This window comes from Pleuronectes platessa, chromosome 9 (assembly GCF_947347685.1).
Source record: "Pleuronectes platessa chromosome 9, fPlePla1.1, whole genome shotgun sequence".
Taxonomy (NCBI): domain Eukaryota; kingdom Metazoa; phylum Chordata; class Actinopteri; order Pleuronectiformes; family Pleuronectidae; genus Pleuronectes; species Pleuronectes platessa.
Genome location: NC_070634.1, coordinates 21,685,973 through 21,702,505, shown reverse-complemented (window position 1 = coordinate 21,702,505; position 16,533 = coordinate 21,685,973). Strand labels below are relative to the sequence as shown.

General features: G+C 43.0%; 1 protein-coding gene across 1 annotated transcript in view; it reads right to left on the bottom strand.

Annotated features, from left to right (window-relative positions):
- Positions 1-16,533, bottom strand: part of adamts10 (ADAM metallopeptidase with thrombospondin type 1 motif, 10) — a 35,326-nt gene that overhangs the window by 5,745 nt on the left and 13,048 nt on the right. Inside the window, exons 8-20 of the mRNA XM_053430791.1 lie at positions 15,666-15,812; positions 15,100-15,241; positions 14,279-14,386; positions 13,708-13,853; positions 12,568-12,631; positions 12,329-12,431; positions 9,427-9,560; positions 5,942-6,065; positions 2,920-3,000; positions 1,263-1,426; positions 1,032-1,158; positions 715-844; positions 98-302 (exon numbers count right to left, since the gene is read on the bottom strand). Of these exons, the coding sequence (XP_053286766.1) occupies positions 98-302; positions 715-844; positions 1,032-1,158; positions 1,263-1,426; positions 2,920-3,000; positions 5,942-6,065; positions 9,427-9,560; positions 12,329-12,431; positions 12,568-12,631; positions 13,708-13,853; positions 14,279-14,386; positions 15,100-15,241; positions 15,666-15,812 (1,675 nt within the window). The remainder of the gene's footprint in view (positions 1-97; positions 303-714; positions 845-1,031; positions 1,159-1,262; positions 1,427-2,919; positions 3,001-5,941; positions 6,066-9,426; positions 9,561-12,328; positions 12,432-12,567; positions 12,632-13,707; positions 13,854-14,278; positions 14,387-15,099; positions 15,242-15,665; positions 15,813-16,533) is intronic.

Here is a 16,533-nt window from a genome sequence, read left to right as displayed (position 1 = left end):
TTGGTTCAAGTTTTTCCTCCCCAGAGTTGACAGAAAACATTGCAGGAGACGCATGCCGAACACATGCGTGATGGGAGACCGTTCGCAATCTGCCTACCTCTGACCAGTCCAGGGCCAGCCATTCGGGGGGGCAGCTGTGGTTGCTGCAGGGCTCAGTGAGCGAGGGGCGAGTGGGGGTGCAGGCTGAGTCATCCAGGACTTTCTCCTCTGTTGCAGAGATTCTCCTTTTACATAAAACCTCCCGACTTCGCAGGCCTCCGTTACAGCTGCGGCTGCAATCCGACCAGTCTCCTGTCCACCAGCTGGGAGCAGAGAGGAGCGGCACCCTTAGTTTGTGTGCAATGCATTAGTTTGAACGCATTGCATTCTATTGTAAAATATATATATAGTATATTATAAAGAATTTAATTAACTGTACAAACAGGAAACTCAGGTAGAAACTGTTGTGCTCACACAAGGGCAATGATAAATGCAATAAACACACAATTGCATATGTGCACAAAAAAGACTTAATAAACAGAGGTCAATGTGCATAAACGTGAATTGTACAGTTTGCATAAGACTCATCTCTCCTTATCAAATATGAAAATACAAAAATCCATCTAAAAGTAAAGAAAAGGTTAAAATTAAAGCTATAAGTGAGATGAAAAAACATATTATCAACAAAAAATCCACAAAACCATTAGAAAATGGAATGTGTGAGAGAGAACTCGCCTCGGGGAGCACGGCTCAGTGTTGCAGGATCTCTTCTTCTCTTTGGGTTTGTTCTTCTTGTCACAGAAGTGGTTGTAGACGACTGAATGATCCGAATGCTTCCTGCACACCACCTGCTGGATCTGAGCACCTGACATGGGAGACAAAACAAGAGCCCGTTAATAAGCCTGGAAATGGAGAAAACCACTAACCTATAGCCCCTGGTTCTGGTTCTGGTTCTGTGTTAGAGTGGGGGTAAGACTCCAGGGACCTAATCAAAGTCTATGCAGTGACCTAGTAAATGACAAGAGCTTGTATGTGTGTTGTTGTGTTTCTACCTCCGGCGCAGACGGATGAGCACCGGGACCAGGAGTTGTGGTTCCAGGCAAAACCGCTCAGCGGGTCCCTGTTGAGCGGGGGGTTGAAACGATAGTGGATCCCTGGGTTCTCCTCCCTCACCAGCACCTGCACACAAATACAACCGTACACCACCAAAGATTTAACACAACAACAAGACAAAACTTGATTAAACCTTCTTTTTTTTTATTATATGGAGGTTTTGTATTTACCATGACAATAAGGGTTATGTTTGTTGGCCCCAGAGCTTCAAGAGTTTCTGGTCCGTCAGTGGGCCGCCGGTAGTGAAAGGTGGTACCGCCGATATCGAACCTGCGCGGTGTGTCGATGGTCAGCTTCCCATTGATGAAATACTGGTCACCTTTACTCTTCAGCACTATGTTAGAGAGGAAAGTGACATTAAATAAAGACGGTAAATGGAAAATGTACATGTTTTTTATCAGCATAGGTTCTTATACATATACATTTGAGTTTTGTCTCATTTGCTCTGATCACAGGCCCAAACTGTTTTGAATCTCGACCTTCAACACGAGTCAACACCCCTGTGAGAATTATCTAGCCCAGGTGCCACAAACACTGCAAACAGTGGAAACAAATATCCGGCACGCTCCAGTATCCTGACTTAAATTAACTCAATCGTTTTTATTTAGATGTGACTGTGGGAAATAGCAGCCACAAGGTAACACAGCAGCGTTTCCTGATATCTCAGATTCATAATCAAAATAGAGAGAAGATGACGTCAACGGTTTTTCCAACTTGGCAGCTCATTACACATTTCTTCTTCACTGTAGACGTTTAAACTTGCCAGAAAAGCACAGGTGAAACACATTTAGTTCCATCAGGCATCCCAGTAAACCATGAGCGTGAGCCAGTGTGCAGAACACCAGGATGCTGAGAGTAGCTGATCTAAATGAAATGCCAGTTTCCAGTTGTGACAAGCCAAAATGTCTGCTGCGAGAGAGGTCGATTAAGGTCTGATTGACATGACATGAACGCACCATCGGCAAGACTCGTCTGCTATACAGACATTTTATAAGGCACATGTTCGATATTAACAATAAAAATAGCTGCAATGGTTCCACTTTATAGGTTCTGATATGATGATTGCTGGCTCACTGGGAAGTTTCTTACATACTGGAAAAAACAAATTCAGAGGCAGCTTCCCATGGGGAGCTACTTCCTGCTGGGGTCTAAGCTCTTTTCTCCTTTGTGCCTTTTTAAGTCTCTCCTGATTGAAATCTTATTAGAGGAGCTTGAGCTCTTCCTGCACTCACCGCCCCCAAAAACCTGTTTAAATACAAATATAAAAAGTTTTTGATCAAGTTCTGCAGCAGGTCAACGCCCCCGAACAAACAACCAGAGCATCAAGAACTGTCTTCAGGGACAAGAAGAACATGGAGTGAATGTGAACCCGAACAGGCACAATAGCACTATTGCTATAAATGATGAAAAAGAAGATTCATGGTATCGTCAGGAGTTGTACTTGTGTAGTCGCTTGTGTTTCCATTTCACCTCTTATCCACATCACTTCTTCAATTCAGAACTTGATAATCGATTGTGTCTATATTTCAAGCTCCTTCAAAAGTGTCCATCTATTCCCGAGCAAGGGGATTTAATTGGTGGATCTTTCTCAGTCCAACATATCCCAGGATTCATTAGCAGCTAACGATAACAAGCTGGTGACCGTAGGAAATCCTCTTTAGACCAGACAAAAGCTTTAAAGACGACATTCGATTCTGCCTATGTACAATTCTAGAAGATTGGTCATTGTAGCAGCAGTTTTCAGGTTCCTGTCATAGTTTTCATATTTCTTTCCCTAGTTCCCTTGAAAGGCTATTACACTCAAAGCTATCGTGAATATCATCTTACCAAGGTAGTTGAGGGAGATGTTGAGCTCTTGTATGTGGAGGAACACTGATCCTTTGGGGATTCGGACCACTTCTTCGTAACCTGAGACACACACACACACACACACACACACACACAGACACAGATCAACACAAACTCCAAAAAATGAAAACAAAGCGATTGAGGTTTATTCGCTGGGGATCAGGGGAGCGACTTATAAGTGTTTAGCTCTGTGGGACATCGATGGACTGAGCAGAGGCTTGAGGTTCCAATTGCATTCCTGGGCAGCCGGCCGCAGCCGCTCGGCTCTTTGTTAGAGAGTGAGAACCACGCCAAGAGCCGGCTCGTCCCCTCTTCTCTTCTTCTTCTCTCCATCTGTTTAAGTAACTTTTCTTTTTACGCTCATCTCACCTCCACCCTGCCTCACTCTGCTTTTCTAAGCTCTGCCCTTAAATAACTTCAGCTTCACTGGACGAAGAGGGAACAAAAAAAAAAAAAAAAGGAAGACTAATATAATTCCTTCCACTGCTTTGACCACAAGAGGAAAGGAGAGGTTTGGCTTATGACCTCTTTGTGGAGCTTGGAGAGGTCACACTGGCTCTGGGTTTCAAGATGGAGGCGCGGAAGATCAGAGGGGCCGAGTTTGAGGGGTTTTTGTTGGCTTCACAGACCCGATACACACGGAGCGAGGGTGTGAGGTTCTTCTGTTATCAATCAGAGGAGCTATGTTGTTAACAGTGCCGAGGAGCTGTAAAGCCCTGGCCCATGACACAGCAGTAACCCCTCACCGCCTTCAACGGCCACAGGCTGGACAGATGGAAAGAGAGTTAAAGGGACATTTTTACATCTAAGCTGAGATCACAGTGAGAGCACAGCATCTTTTAAGGAACTTCAACTTTTCACTTTTCTGCGATTGGGAAACTCGGTTAATGATATCAGGATATTGTGCCTCGCTGCATGAGCGTTTACTCACGTTCACTCTGCAGCCCTCTCTGCCAGGAGACAGACCATATTTAAATCACTGGAGCAGAGACGAGAGGTGCTTTAGGAGTTCAGAGAAATAAAAACGTTCGCTGTAGACATGAGTGATTCTGCCAGTTATGAATCGGCATGAGGTCAGCACTAGCCTTCAGTTCCCTGAGGCCTGGAGTTTGAATTTGGACAGAGATGAGATCAGGCTGTACTGTAGCTTGTGACCAAGTTATCAGAGTGTTGGTAAGAGAGTATTTGGGATATTATACACTTGAGCTGCATCAATCAGTCAACTGGTTTTTAGATAGAGAACTTTGATCCCTACTAGGAAATTAAAGTCCATAAATATCAACCCATGTTTCACGTCTTTTGAAAATTCTTTTTTAACTAGATTCTCACAATCCATCCAAACTTATGACTAAAATAAGTAGAACAGCTTTCTATACTATAACAGCCCTGACCACTGACACCCTCCTCAGACCACCAAACTCAAGACCAAACAACCGACGACTTCAGCCTTACTCACTGACTTTTTTCAACCCAGTAACAATGTCAGATATTTTGAGGGTGGTTGAGACTTCAGCTGGGGTTGACAAACTGGCCTGGTCACTGTGGTCCAAAGTAAGGCTGCTTGCTCAGGGTGTGTCCCCCATGTGGAATCCTGGAAGGGGGTGAGTGGTGTTGACAGTTGGGTGAGAGACTCTGGAGTTTGGTGTTGTGGTGAGAAATGTAACCTAGAATAGATATGGCGGCTGCCGGACCTCAAGCCACACTGGTTGGACCTCACCTAAATCTGTCTTCCACGTGTCTGTGGGTGGCGGCTGGAGATATATTTATATATGCGTATATATATATGTATATATTTATACATATATATATATTAGATTACATACTATGGTATGCATTTGTACATATTCATGTGTGCTTGTTAATGTGCTAGAGTTTAATTTTTTTGTGTACTTAGAGGTCTTGGGTTCGCTTGGAAATTAATGATGTACATCTGTGTATGCTATCAATCTGACCTCAGTATATTGGTTTGTTTATATACAAACTAATACATTCATCTTAATCTACAGATGTGTTAAGCTTTGTCTAAATTTCCAAATGTGTGTCAAACAACCTGCTCTAACTTCCAGCTACATCTAACACTTCCAGCTACATCTTCCAGCTACATCTAACTACATCTAACACCAGCTACATCATTTGACTCAATCAATTTATAATCCAGTTTTAATTATGTTCATGATATAATCTTTGACTTATAATTATCTCTGTAGAATCATGGCTTGTCTGTAAAGTTTTCGGTGTACCTCAAGGATTGAATCTGGGCCCTACTCTTTTCTCTATTTACATGCTCTCTCTAACTCCCATAAGTAGAAGTCAAAACGGTGAATTTATATGCAGAGGATGCATAAGTATAAGTAGATCTCCATGAATAATCTACAAAAAAAACTGACTGATGCTTTTCCAAGGCCTGCCAACAGGACGTTAAAGGACTAGCCAGGAATTTATCGACTTTATCTGTAATACAAATAAAATCTGGGCTGCATTAACTCTCAACTGATGTACATTGTGTATCTCTCAGCATTCATTAGAGCAAAACAGCTGCTGAGCAATGCGGATGTAATTGCTTTTGCAGCTATGTGCTCAATCCAATAAATAAATGTGAAGGCACGCTGCTTCACATGTGAACAGACAAACATATGATAGACTTTGAATATTTCGGGGTATCCCAACTCAATGGGTGAGGCAGCTTTTCCAAGATGCATTCACAATCCGAAGCATCAGAGTCCAAAGGTTGGATATGCACATGTTTGGCAAAGGAGAATTATGTTGCATAACTTCTCAAGGTAAAGGCCTCATGTTAACGCAATGTGATTCTCAGAAGAAAGGGGAAGCCATTCCAAAGCTGAAGTCAAAAAGTGAACCATGTTTCCCAACTGCTTATGAAGGACACATGAAAAATCTTCATCAACATGAGCAGAAATCTCTGTGGAAACCGCTCCCAAAAGGTAAATGAATGTGATAACAGGGAGAGTGAGAAAAGGGCCGGAGTGTTTTATGTCTCTACCTCCTTCGGGCAGCGAGTCGTTGAAGAGGCCCTCCACAGTCGTGCAGCTGCTCCCGTCACCTCCACAGATCCGGCACCGGTCGTCGCGAACGTCGGAGCCGAGGATGCGATCGCAGCCTACGTGCTGCGAGAGGGGAGAGGGGGGTTAGCAGGTAAGGGGGGGGCACTCGGGGCCACGGGTGAAGGGGCACAGTCAGTAAGTCGAGAGGTGTCAGGGGCCGGGCTGAGGGATTACATCTAATGTCTTCCAGACCACTTTTTCCCAAACACAGAAATATCAGATGGTAAGTCCAGATGTGTTTTGTGATCCTGTGCAGACATAATGCTCTTTGGTTGCTAAACTCATAGCTGTCGACATAAATAAGTTTCATGATGAGCAAAGCAGGTGGCTTCACTCAAACTCTTTAACAGCGAACCAAACCTAAACAAAATGGCAGAAAATGAAAGGCAACGGCTCTCATACTCATATATTCCTTTGACAGTTGCTTATTGTAGAAAGGGATAATGAGGCTTAAGTTTATTATTACTTTTATGTTGATTAGATCATAATTCAAGACTATAGCCGGCGTTGAAACTGTGATTAACCCCTTGTTGCATTTGTGACGTTAAAGATTAAAATGATTAAAGTTCAAACATCAACTTTACAGACAAAATACATAATCTTTATTGAACAGTTAGAATATGAAGTGAGGTGACAAATCGCTGCTTTTAAAACTGACTTTCAAACTACATCTTAATCAATCTTGAGTTGATTGAGAGAAAATGTCAAATCTATTTTTCCATCCGATTTCATGCTTTTTGGTTCTCATACATTACAGTTAACCAAACATCTTCGAAACAGTGAGTCTTGTCTTGTGCTCTGGTGGTTAATCGTAGTATTTTTATATATTATAAATCAACCCCTAGTGGTGGGTTGCGGAAAAGGTCATAAACCCTACCTCCTCCATGTTAGTGGATGACGATGGTTTCTGTCATTTTAGGTTGTTCTTATCTCACTGATATATGTTCAAATTATCATTTTGGGTTTTTCTATGCAATAAAAATGGGGTGAAACATCATGATTGACAGCTCAGACTGACTGAGAGTGTATCAGTGGAACCTCGACAGCTCAATACTCCAATCAGTACTCTGCAGACTCGGGCTCAAAATGACTTCATCGAGATGGCAACTTTTTCTACCCACAATATTTTGGCTTCATCTCATTCGAATTTGGAAGAAAGAGACTTGTCATAATCTTTAATAACTTCTCAAACTTACACGAATAAATCTATTCCTGTATTTGGTTAAGAGGAATCAGAATGAACTGCTGCCCCAATAGAGATTCAAGGACTTGGTTTAATAATTGCTTCACGGACAGTGAAGGAGAAAGTCAGGAGCCTCTGACATTTTAAGCAACATGGAAAATGTGCAAGCCAAAACTATGATTAGAGTATATATGCACACAAGATGCTGAGCCAGGGACACCATAAAAGATATTTGAAGCTTTATTGTGCCTGTAAGAAACTCCTTTTAAAAACGACAGACCAGCAGCAGGAAAAGCTTTTTTTCAACAAAGTCTCGGTTTCACTTTTTCTTATCTGTCCCTTACACTGTACAGCTGAGACAGATCAGCAGGTGACATCCCTGTGAGAGCACAGCCTTCACCTGGATTTACATGGTTAATGAACAGGTGTTCCTCTGTTTTGTACACTCTATATTTTGTCCGACAGATCAAGGAAAAAGTGACTGGAGCCGACGAGCCTTTCGTCTGCAGCGGCATGTTGTGTTCACCCGGAACATCTGTTCCTCGGCCCCTTTTTCTACCACCCTCATTTCTCCCTCTCTCCTTCAGTTTCTCTCTTCTCTCTCATTGGCAGACACCACCTCTTGAACAAATGCCAGCATGAGGCTGCAAACACAAGAGATAGAGATTTCTCCACTGCGCGTTTGAAGTATTGTGTGTGAATAAAACACGAGAGGTGAGACGAGAGAGGAGAAGAGAAGAAGAGAGGGTGAGGAAGAGGCAGTGATTAGACGGCAGGCAGAGAAACGGGATGAGGGAGGAAGGGGGAAAAGTTGAGGGACAGAGTAAGAAAATGGGAGGAACGGAGAGATGTGGAGTCAGAGAGGGAAAGAGACGGAGATAATAAGAGTGCAGTGAACGGGAGCCAGTCTGCAATGCAGACAGAGGAACAGTTGAGCTTGAGGGTCACTGAGTTCTTGCAGACCAGAACAGAGCAGAGGAGAGAGAAGGAAGAGCAGCGAAGGAGTGAAGGAGGGGGGGGGGGGGGGGGGGGGGGGGGGGGGGAGGGGAGGAAAGAGAGAGGGGATGTTGATAAACAAAATCCTCTCTTTGGATGAGCCCAGGCATCAGTTAAATTAAGTGAGGGGGCTGAAAATAACATCTTCTGACATCAAGAAAACAGCAAGTTTATTTGTTTTTTATGGGAAAGCTTCAACTTATTGTTTTTTTTAGATATAACACAACAAATTGCAAATCAAAAGGCAAACACGTAAACAATACGGCTCTGTTTACGTGTTTGCCCACGTAAACAGAGCCGTATTAATATGAGGTGTTTCTTTTTTATCAATATCCCTGAATTGAGTCACGCTGCTGTCACAGTAGGATCCAGGGACATGTTGTAGCTCCAGGTGGTCTCCACTTTGAGACGATTTGCTTTCATTATCATTTAGGATTAAAGAGCGAGCATCGGTTAACGGGAATCTGAGAGCACCGCCAGAGTTAAGATCATTTTTCATTTCAGCAGCCGATCATGATGATCATCGACAGCCCGCGTGTAAAGTCGACAGTGGCGACTGTCCAGAGTCTGGAGAGCGAGTGCGAGCAACGCTATCTCGTGTTGATTCTTATATTCTGCTACTTGAGCTATTTGGCTTGTCAGCTGACATGAGGACGTTTCAATTAAAGCGTTGCATGGATGTGTAGAACAAGAAAAACAAAGAAACCAAAGCTTACCGCCCTGCTGTTGTATGCCTCTGCCTCTGCAGTTTCAGTCTAAATACTTTTTTTCCAGACCTGTATGAGATCACTGTGACCTTTGACCCCTGAACTCTAATCAGTTTTTCTTTTGAGTCCAAGTGACAACTGGTCAGAACTTTAAAGTAATTGCCTGAATGCAGATTTGTGATATTATGTTCGAGAAGACAAAAACCTGTTGTGAGACCACTGTGACCTTTGACCCTCTACCACCAAAGTTCACTTTACAATATTATAGTGAACATTTAGGCCAGATTTTAAAGGAGTCTCTCAAAGTGTTCTCGTCACTGTGACCTTGACCTTAAAATACCAAATTCGTATAAGTTCATCCATGACTCCAACTCTACACTCTCACACCAAATTTAAAGAAATTCCCTGAAGGAATGATTGAGGTATCACGTTTACAAGAATGGGCCGAGCTGAGGGACAACCCAAAACCATAAAGCCTCCGACCTCTGGCTGTAAAAGGCATAAAAAACAACAAGAGCATTCAATCTTCATATCTCACCTTACACTCCCCATTTACGCACACGTCCAGGGAGTCATCTCGGCAGGGCGTGCCGTCCACCACAGCTGGAGCTCGCTCCGTGTAGAAGTTGTAACCTTCGGCCAGGCAGTTGAGAGAACACGACTTCACTCCACCTGGACACACAGACACGAGTGAATGAAGCGTGTTGCATGTTGACACATTAACTGGTTTTGAGTCTTTCTTCTGCCAAATGTGTCCCAATGAATAATAATGAAGAGAGCAGTGAAAAGACCGAGTGAGAGGGAGAGACAGAGTCTGCAGGGGAGTGGGAAATGTTTTTCAGTGCTGACAAATGAGGAACAAGCAGCTGAATGTGATTAGGCCCCGGCTTCTCTTGAACATTCGCACACAGACACAAAACTACTGTTAACTGCCACTGTTAAATACATACTGTACAAGAGAGTGGCTGGAGTCCACCACTAACCTTACAAAAAGATGTATGAACACATGAAACTAAACTGACAACATTAACAACCTAAAACTAAGTAATAATAAACTAAACTTCAAATGTTAAAATCATTCATAAAATTACTAAACTTGCCAAATCGCAACTCACCAACAGTGAGTTTGTGGAAGTGTCCCAGAGTAAAAATGATATTCATCCCTAATCGACACTCATATTCCAAACTCACTGACATTTGCTACAGGGGAATATTGTTAGTTCATCAATACAGATCTCTCTGAGAAGCAGTGGTGATGAAGAGCTCAACAACGCAATCATGTCATATAAAGCACATTATAAGATGCACAATCATTTACAACAGAGACAACTGATTTTAGGTTTTATAAAGACGTGCATATGCATATTTTTGCCCCTTCACTCTTATATTCTCTTTGTCCTCACCATGACACACACACACACACACAAAGGTTTTCTCGAGCCAAATGGTATATATCCTTCATTCATCTGTACAGCTCGCCAGCATCTCCACTATTTGAGAGGCTGTTGACATCAGTCTGGGCCGTGTTTGTTTGTGCTGGCAGCACTGAGGCAGGTACAATGTGTACTGGGAAGGTGGGAGAGGGAGAAAAAGAAAGTGTGAGAGAGAGAGAGAGAGAGAGAGAGAGAGAGAGAGAGAGAGAGAGAGTATCCACTGGCAGGCCTCGAAAACGATAAAGTGGTCAGACCATGGAAAAATACAATTCCCATGGTGCCTAGCTTTGGCAGGGCAGCCATGGCTTGCAGCAGGGTTTGTGTGTGTGTGTGTGTGTGTGTGTGTGTGTGTGTGTGTGTGTGTGTGTGTGTGTGTGTGTGTGTGTGTGTGTGTGTGTGTGAGTGTGAGTGAGTAATAACTTGCAGGATATTTTATATGGAGTGAGGGTTGAATGTGAAGGCCGTTGGACGGAGAACAGCAATGCCAAGCAGCTTGTTTAAAATGTATTTTAATGAGAGTGAAAGACTGTCTCTGTTCTGGTGTCTCAGGGCAGAAAGTTGAAAAATGGAGAAAGAGATTGCATAACGGTGAACAAAAGTCCAGAGTCAAGAGGGGGAGAAAGGGAGAGGCGTCCTGAGGAAAGAGGACAGGGGGGGTATAAGAGAAGGAGGCTGCTTTTCCCTGAGAGAGAAGGTACACGTGAAGGGAGGAAGGAGACTTTGAGGACAGAGAGAGAGGGCTGCAGAGGACAGAAAAGGGGCTGGGCGCTGTGATCTGGCCTTAACGCAGGGCAGAGTCACTGGCACGGTTCCTATTTTAACAGCTGCAAGGGATTTCCATTGTAAAATCAGCTGACTTGATGAAAGGAGCACTTGTTGCCTGAAGTTGGAATTGGCTGGCCGGCCATCTCTGTAAGCCATTATGTTATTGGAGGGCTAGATTAAAGGCAGTTATGTCGTTGAAACTATTTATCTTTCACGTCCAGTGTAGTGCTCATCAGCAGCAAGGAATTCTTGCAAGGCATTGTGGGATGCGTGGCTGTCTGCAGCCAGCATCTGTGAGCCAGACTGGAGAGAGGCTGCAGCTTTGCTTCACTTTCTCCTCGCGCTGCGCACGAATGGACACATACACAGAGAGAGAGAGAGATAGAGAGAGAGAGGGAGAGAGAAAGAGAGAGAGAGAGAGACACAGAGAGAGAGAGAGAGGGAGAGAGAAAGAGACAGAAGTACAACGAAACATGTAATGGAAATCATTTTAAATATGAATGACCCTAAGTAGAGCGCATTCCTCCACCAAGGTCCAACAGTCTTATGACCTTATGAATCCACATTTTAATTCATTAGATCTGGTTTTTTATTTGGATCTGCACCAAATTGCATTCAGGAATAAATAGCAGTCTCCTTAACCTACCTGACTTTGTATGTATGCTTGTTGTGTGAATGCACAGAGGGAAAACAGTATCTATCTCTCTGTACGCTGGATCCTACCGGCTGAGGTCCGTAACATCTTTATGGATGTTTTAATGGTCACTCACAGACGTAGGTGCTAATGGTCATTCTGGCTGTGACAGACGGTCATTGTGTTTTATTGTGTGTGAGAAAGAGACATAAATATAGAAAGAAAGAGAGAGGTGTGGGGGGGGGGGGGGGGGGGGCCAAGAGCGCTGTTCTTTTTGATGCCCTTCGGTTTCAACGCTCACTTAATTGGGGATCCCGAGGTGTTCCCGGGCCAGATGGAATAAGCAATCATTCCAGTGAGTTCTGGGTCTACCCCTGGTTCATATCCCAATTAGGAGTCTAGTAAACCTCCATTGGAGGCCAACATTTCCAAATCACAGCAATTAATTCAGGGAGTTCAGAGCTGTAACTACAGACAAAGCCAATAAAACCGATGGTTGACTGTGATCCAGAGGTCAAAGAGGCCATTTGTAGGAGACAGTAGACAGGCACACATGTGCAAGCACACACACACACATACACACACACACAGTAGGTTTACTAACTCACCTCCTCTGTATGGCTTCCAGGTGTAAAATTTCCCCCGGAAAGGAACGCTGTCAAAGTCGGAGCACTGAATCTCCCTGAAATCCCGAGAGCCTGCGGGGCACTCCTGTAACGCAACCAGACACAAGTACACACATTCATATACACACAGAAAATGCACGACAAACACATTCTACCAGTGGCCGGTACAAAAAACATTAAGGATAATGACAATAAAAGGGATGAAGAGCAGTGATACTCACATCAATATTGCAGGACCTGAAACGCTTTCTCTCCCCCAGACAATACTTTCCACCGATGGTTGGCCTGCACCCAAACAAAGAGAGAATCAGGCCAGTTCGTCACATCTGATCACAATTTAAGAAGATCTAACCTCCATGATATCAGCACACAGCGCTGGCTCCCGATCGCTGCTTTGTCTGCCTTTGTCTGGCTAATGTTTGTTGCTTTATTGTGTATCGTAAACCGTCGCGAAAACAACTTTTTTTTTTTAAACAGCTGAGAAGGTAGCCAGAGCCAGACACCATCAAATGGCTGCTCCTGCTAAACTTTCAACAAATTTAAACATCACGGAGCCAAATGACGCAAAGAAGTGATATAAGTAAAGACCACAGGCCTCAGATGTGGGTCAGTTCATTCTTAGTTTTAATCAGTTCAAGATGAGGAATCTGGGGACTGTGATTCAACAGCAAGTCTGTTAGTAATTTTGTGATGACTCAGATATCAGACATTTTGATATATATTATACATATTTTTATATAAATATATATACAGAGAGAGAGAGGTTCAATTGGAATAAGATTAGTGACAGAATTTAATGTCAGTCCCTTCTGTTCCATATATCAAATATTCAGTACAATCACTGTCAGCACAAAATACAGATCTACTCTGTTGCATCAGTACGTCAAGTTTACTCTTTACTTTTTACTATGTAGATAATTTTCCAGTTTTGATATTAAACCCATTGGAGACTGTTCCTAGAACATTGTCTCACTTTCTAGAAAGGACGTTTTCTTTAAAAAAAATTATATTTCTCAGAGAAAAAATAATGGATCTTGGTGAAAAATATTTAGAGGAATGATATTTATGAGTCTGTGTCATTTTATGATTGAAGTATATGCTCTACTGAACGCAATTCTAGGTTTAGGATTGATTTGATCTAACCTCATCGATGTAGCACAATGACGCAGCGGTAAGATGCATGAAAGAAAGACGGAAGCATCACTCAAAAACACTTTCTTACTTGATGATCCTCACTTCTAAGTTTCTTTAGCTTTATAAAAGTATAAATAAGCAGATTTTGTGTGAGTCGATCCACCAGGTCGAGTTTTTCAACACAATAATAATACCACAGTTTAGACTGGTCCCAGTTAGGTGTGTACCTGGGGCTGTCACAGTGTCTGACAGAAGAGGAGACTCCACCTCCACACGTCCTGCTGCACTCCTCCCAGGGCGACCACAAGTCCCAGCCTCCGTCCACGCCCTCCGGACGAGTCCCATACACCACACACAACCTCTTGTAGCACCACTGTGGTAAAATACACCCATGAACACACAGCACCAATAACAGCTTCACATCTAAGAAAGGACGAGTTTCATTTTTTAATAATGGAAAGAGCTGACCCAAAAGGTCATGGAAAGCAAATATCCTAATATCAGTCCTAATCTCAAAGGGAAAACAGATCTAACAAAGAATAAGAGCAAAGCTCAAAGCTCCAGGAACAGAACTTTGTTTTCAAGGGTGATCTTTTTTTTCTTCCTTTTACAACAGTTCATCTTACAAATATTTTCATTGGAAAACATTTGATCCAAACAAAGCAACAGCCAAGATGAGTCAGGATGAGGACATTAGCAGCGGGACTGGAGCCTCCAGATCCCCCATCCCACCTCCACCACTGACAACCTTTAAAAAGACTAATGCATTAAACAAGTTGTTTTTCAGAGTTCACTCACCCCTTTCTCTATTGTGTTGGTCTGACAGATGGTTCCCTCTGCAGCAGGAATGCTACTGGTGATGCAACGGTTGCTTTTACTCATGCACCATAGTTCACTGCAGACTTCCTGTGTGTTTGTGTGTATGTGTGTGTGTGTGTGTGTGTGTGTGTGTGTGTGTGTGTGTGTGTGTGTGTGTGTGTGTGTGTCAGTGTGTCAGTGAAAGGAGAATAAAACACAGACGATACAGACAGAAAATAAAAAAGGGAAAGAACAAAGACAATGGTCAGACAACCTGCAGAGTGCTTCTACATACACTAAGAGACACAGGGCCGGATTCGCTGACTCCTCTCTTCTGCCTCTACAGCAATGTCTATAGCACATGGGGCTACGTTTTATTGGGTACATATGCTCTGACCACATAGTATCCATAATAATAAAGCCGTGTGCTGTTCCAGATGTCCATTCACTCAGAGCCATCACTCGAGTGGACGCAGTTCAGCAAAGGTACTGCAAGGTCATCTTTGTATATGCCAACTATTGTATTTATTTATTTATAAGAACCCTAGAAATAAATTGTATAATTTTTAATAAATTTACACTTTTAGATCCACACAACTGAACAGCTTTTTTCATTGTGTTTTATTGTGTTATCGTTTTCATCCATACATACTTGTTTGTCAGTGCATGTCTGTATCTTATTTTTTTATTCTTGTTTTTTCTTTTCAGTTAGATATGTATTTGAATATGTAAAAAACAAAGGCACTATATGTTCATATACTGTTAATAACAGATTATAAAGAAGCTGAAAGATGAATGACAAGTGTGGACAGCTCACTCACCGCGTATTTACATTGTCGAGATCTCATGCCGTACTGGAAGCGGCACTGTTCGTCGGCATCGTATGCCTGACCTGGTGCCGTGGTGGGGTACACAAACTCCTGCTTGGGGGGGACGTTGTTCAGACAGGAGCCCATACCAGAGCTACAACGGGGGGGGGGGGGGGGGAGGGGGGAGGGAGAGTCAAATATAGAATACCTGGTAATGTTTTAATTGGTTTAAACGTTATTGTACCACCTTAGAACTTCACGTGCCCATAACTCTCTTACTGTATATATTGTTGTTCTATATTGTTGTTTTTATATTGTTGTTTTATGTACAGTGCACCAACCACATCAAGGCAATTTCCTGTATGTGCAAATATACATGGCAATTAAAAGAATTCTGATTCTGATTCTGATTCTGAACAAGCAGGTGATTCAAACTAAGTTGATTTGCCCTCTGTCCCGTTCATGTTTCCTCTCACCATCAAAGATTGCTACATGGACGTCCAAGTGACTTCCTCTCTCTGAAACCTCTAATTACCAAATGATTTGTGGTGTTGCAGATTTCTGATAGGCGGACTCACTCCAGGAAGCTGGTGATGTAATCCCGGCTACAGGCCGACCAGATGAACGGGTTCGTTTTCATAGTAATGTGGTCGGCCATCAGCTTGGCGGTCTCCTGGCTGCGGGGGCCGCAGGCGTTCCCCATCCCGTCATGGTTCATCCCAAACCTAAAGCCCATGATGATACATCGACAACACTTTGAGGCTTTGTGGACAGGGACAGTGGGAAAAGAAAGATCCCTGTGGATAAACTGAGGGGGATCTAAAGCACAGGCGAATCACAGAGTAACATCCACAGCTGCTACAGGTGTTCATCTTTATCCATCAGAAATATATGATATATGACCACATGTTCATTGTTAGCATCATATTAGCATCATAGGACAGTTGTTATATACTGGGAGTAGGAGTACTGCTGGTTTTCAACTTGACATCAAATCAGGGACTGATGTACACATTGCAGTGACTTAAAGATTTTCCAGTTTCATCCACCGACCCTCAAAGTGCTTTACAGCACAGGTCACATTCACGCACACCTCTACATGCTATACACTACACTTTTTCTAGATTGTCAATAAGGCTATCAGGGGAAATCTGGGGTTCAGTATCTTCGGAATGCGGACAAGAGCATGGAACCACTGACCTTCTGGTTAGTGGACGACCCTCTCTATCTCCTGAGCCAAAATAACAAGACATTTGATGACAGAGAGGACGATGAAAACATGTTACTGATGTTTTATTTATACTATTTCTTCATCAAACAATGAATGCATCTATTGAGAAATTGGTTGATCATAAACATAATCATAGTCACAATCACTACTGGCTCCAAAAAACTTCAAAAAAGCACCAAATGGCAGCGTTTGTTCAAGTGGAGACACACCGTCCA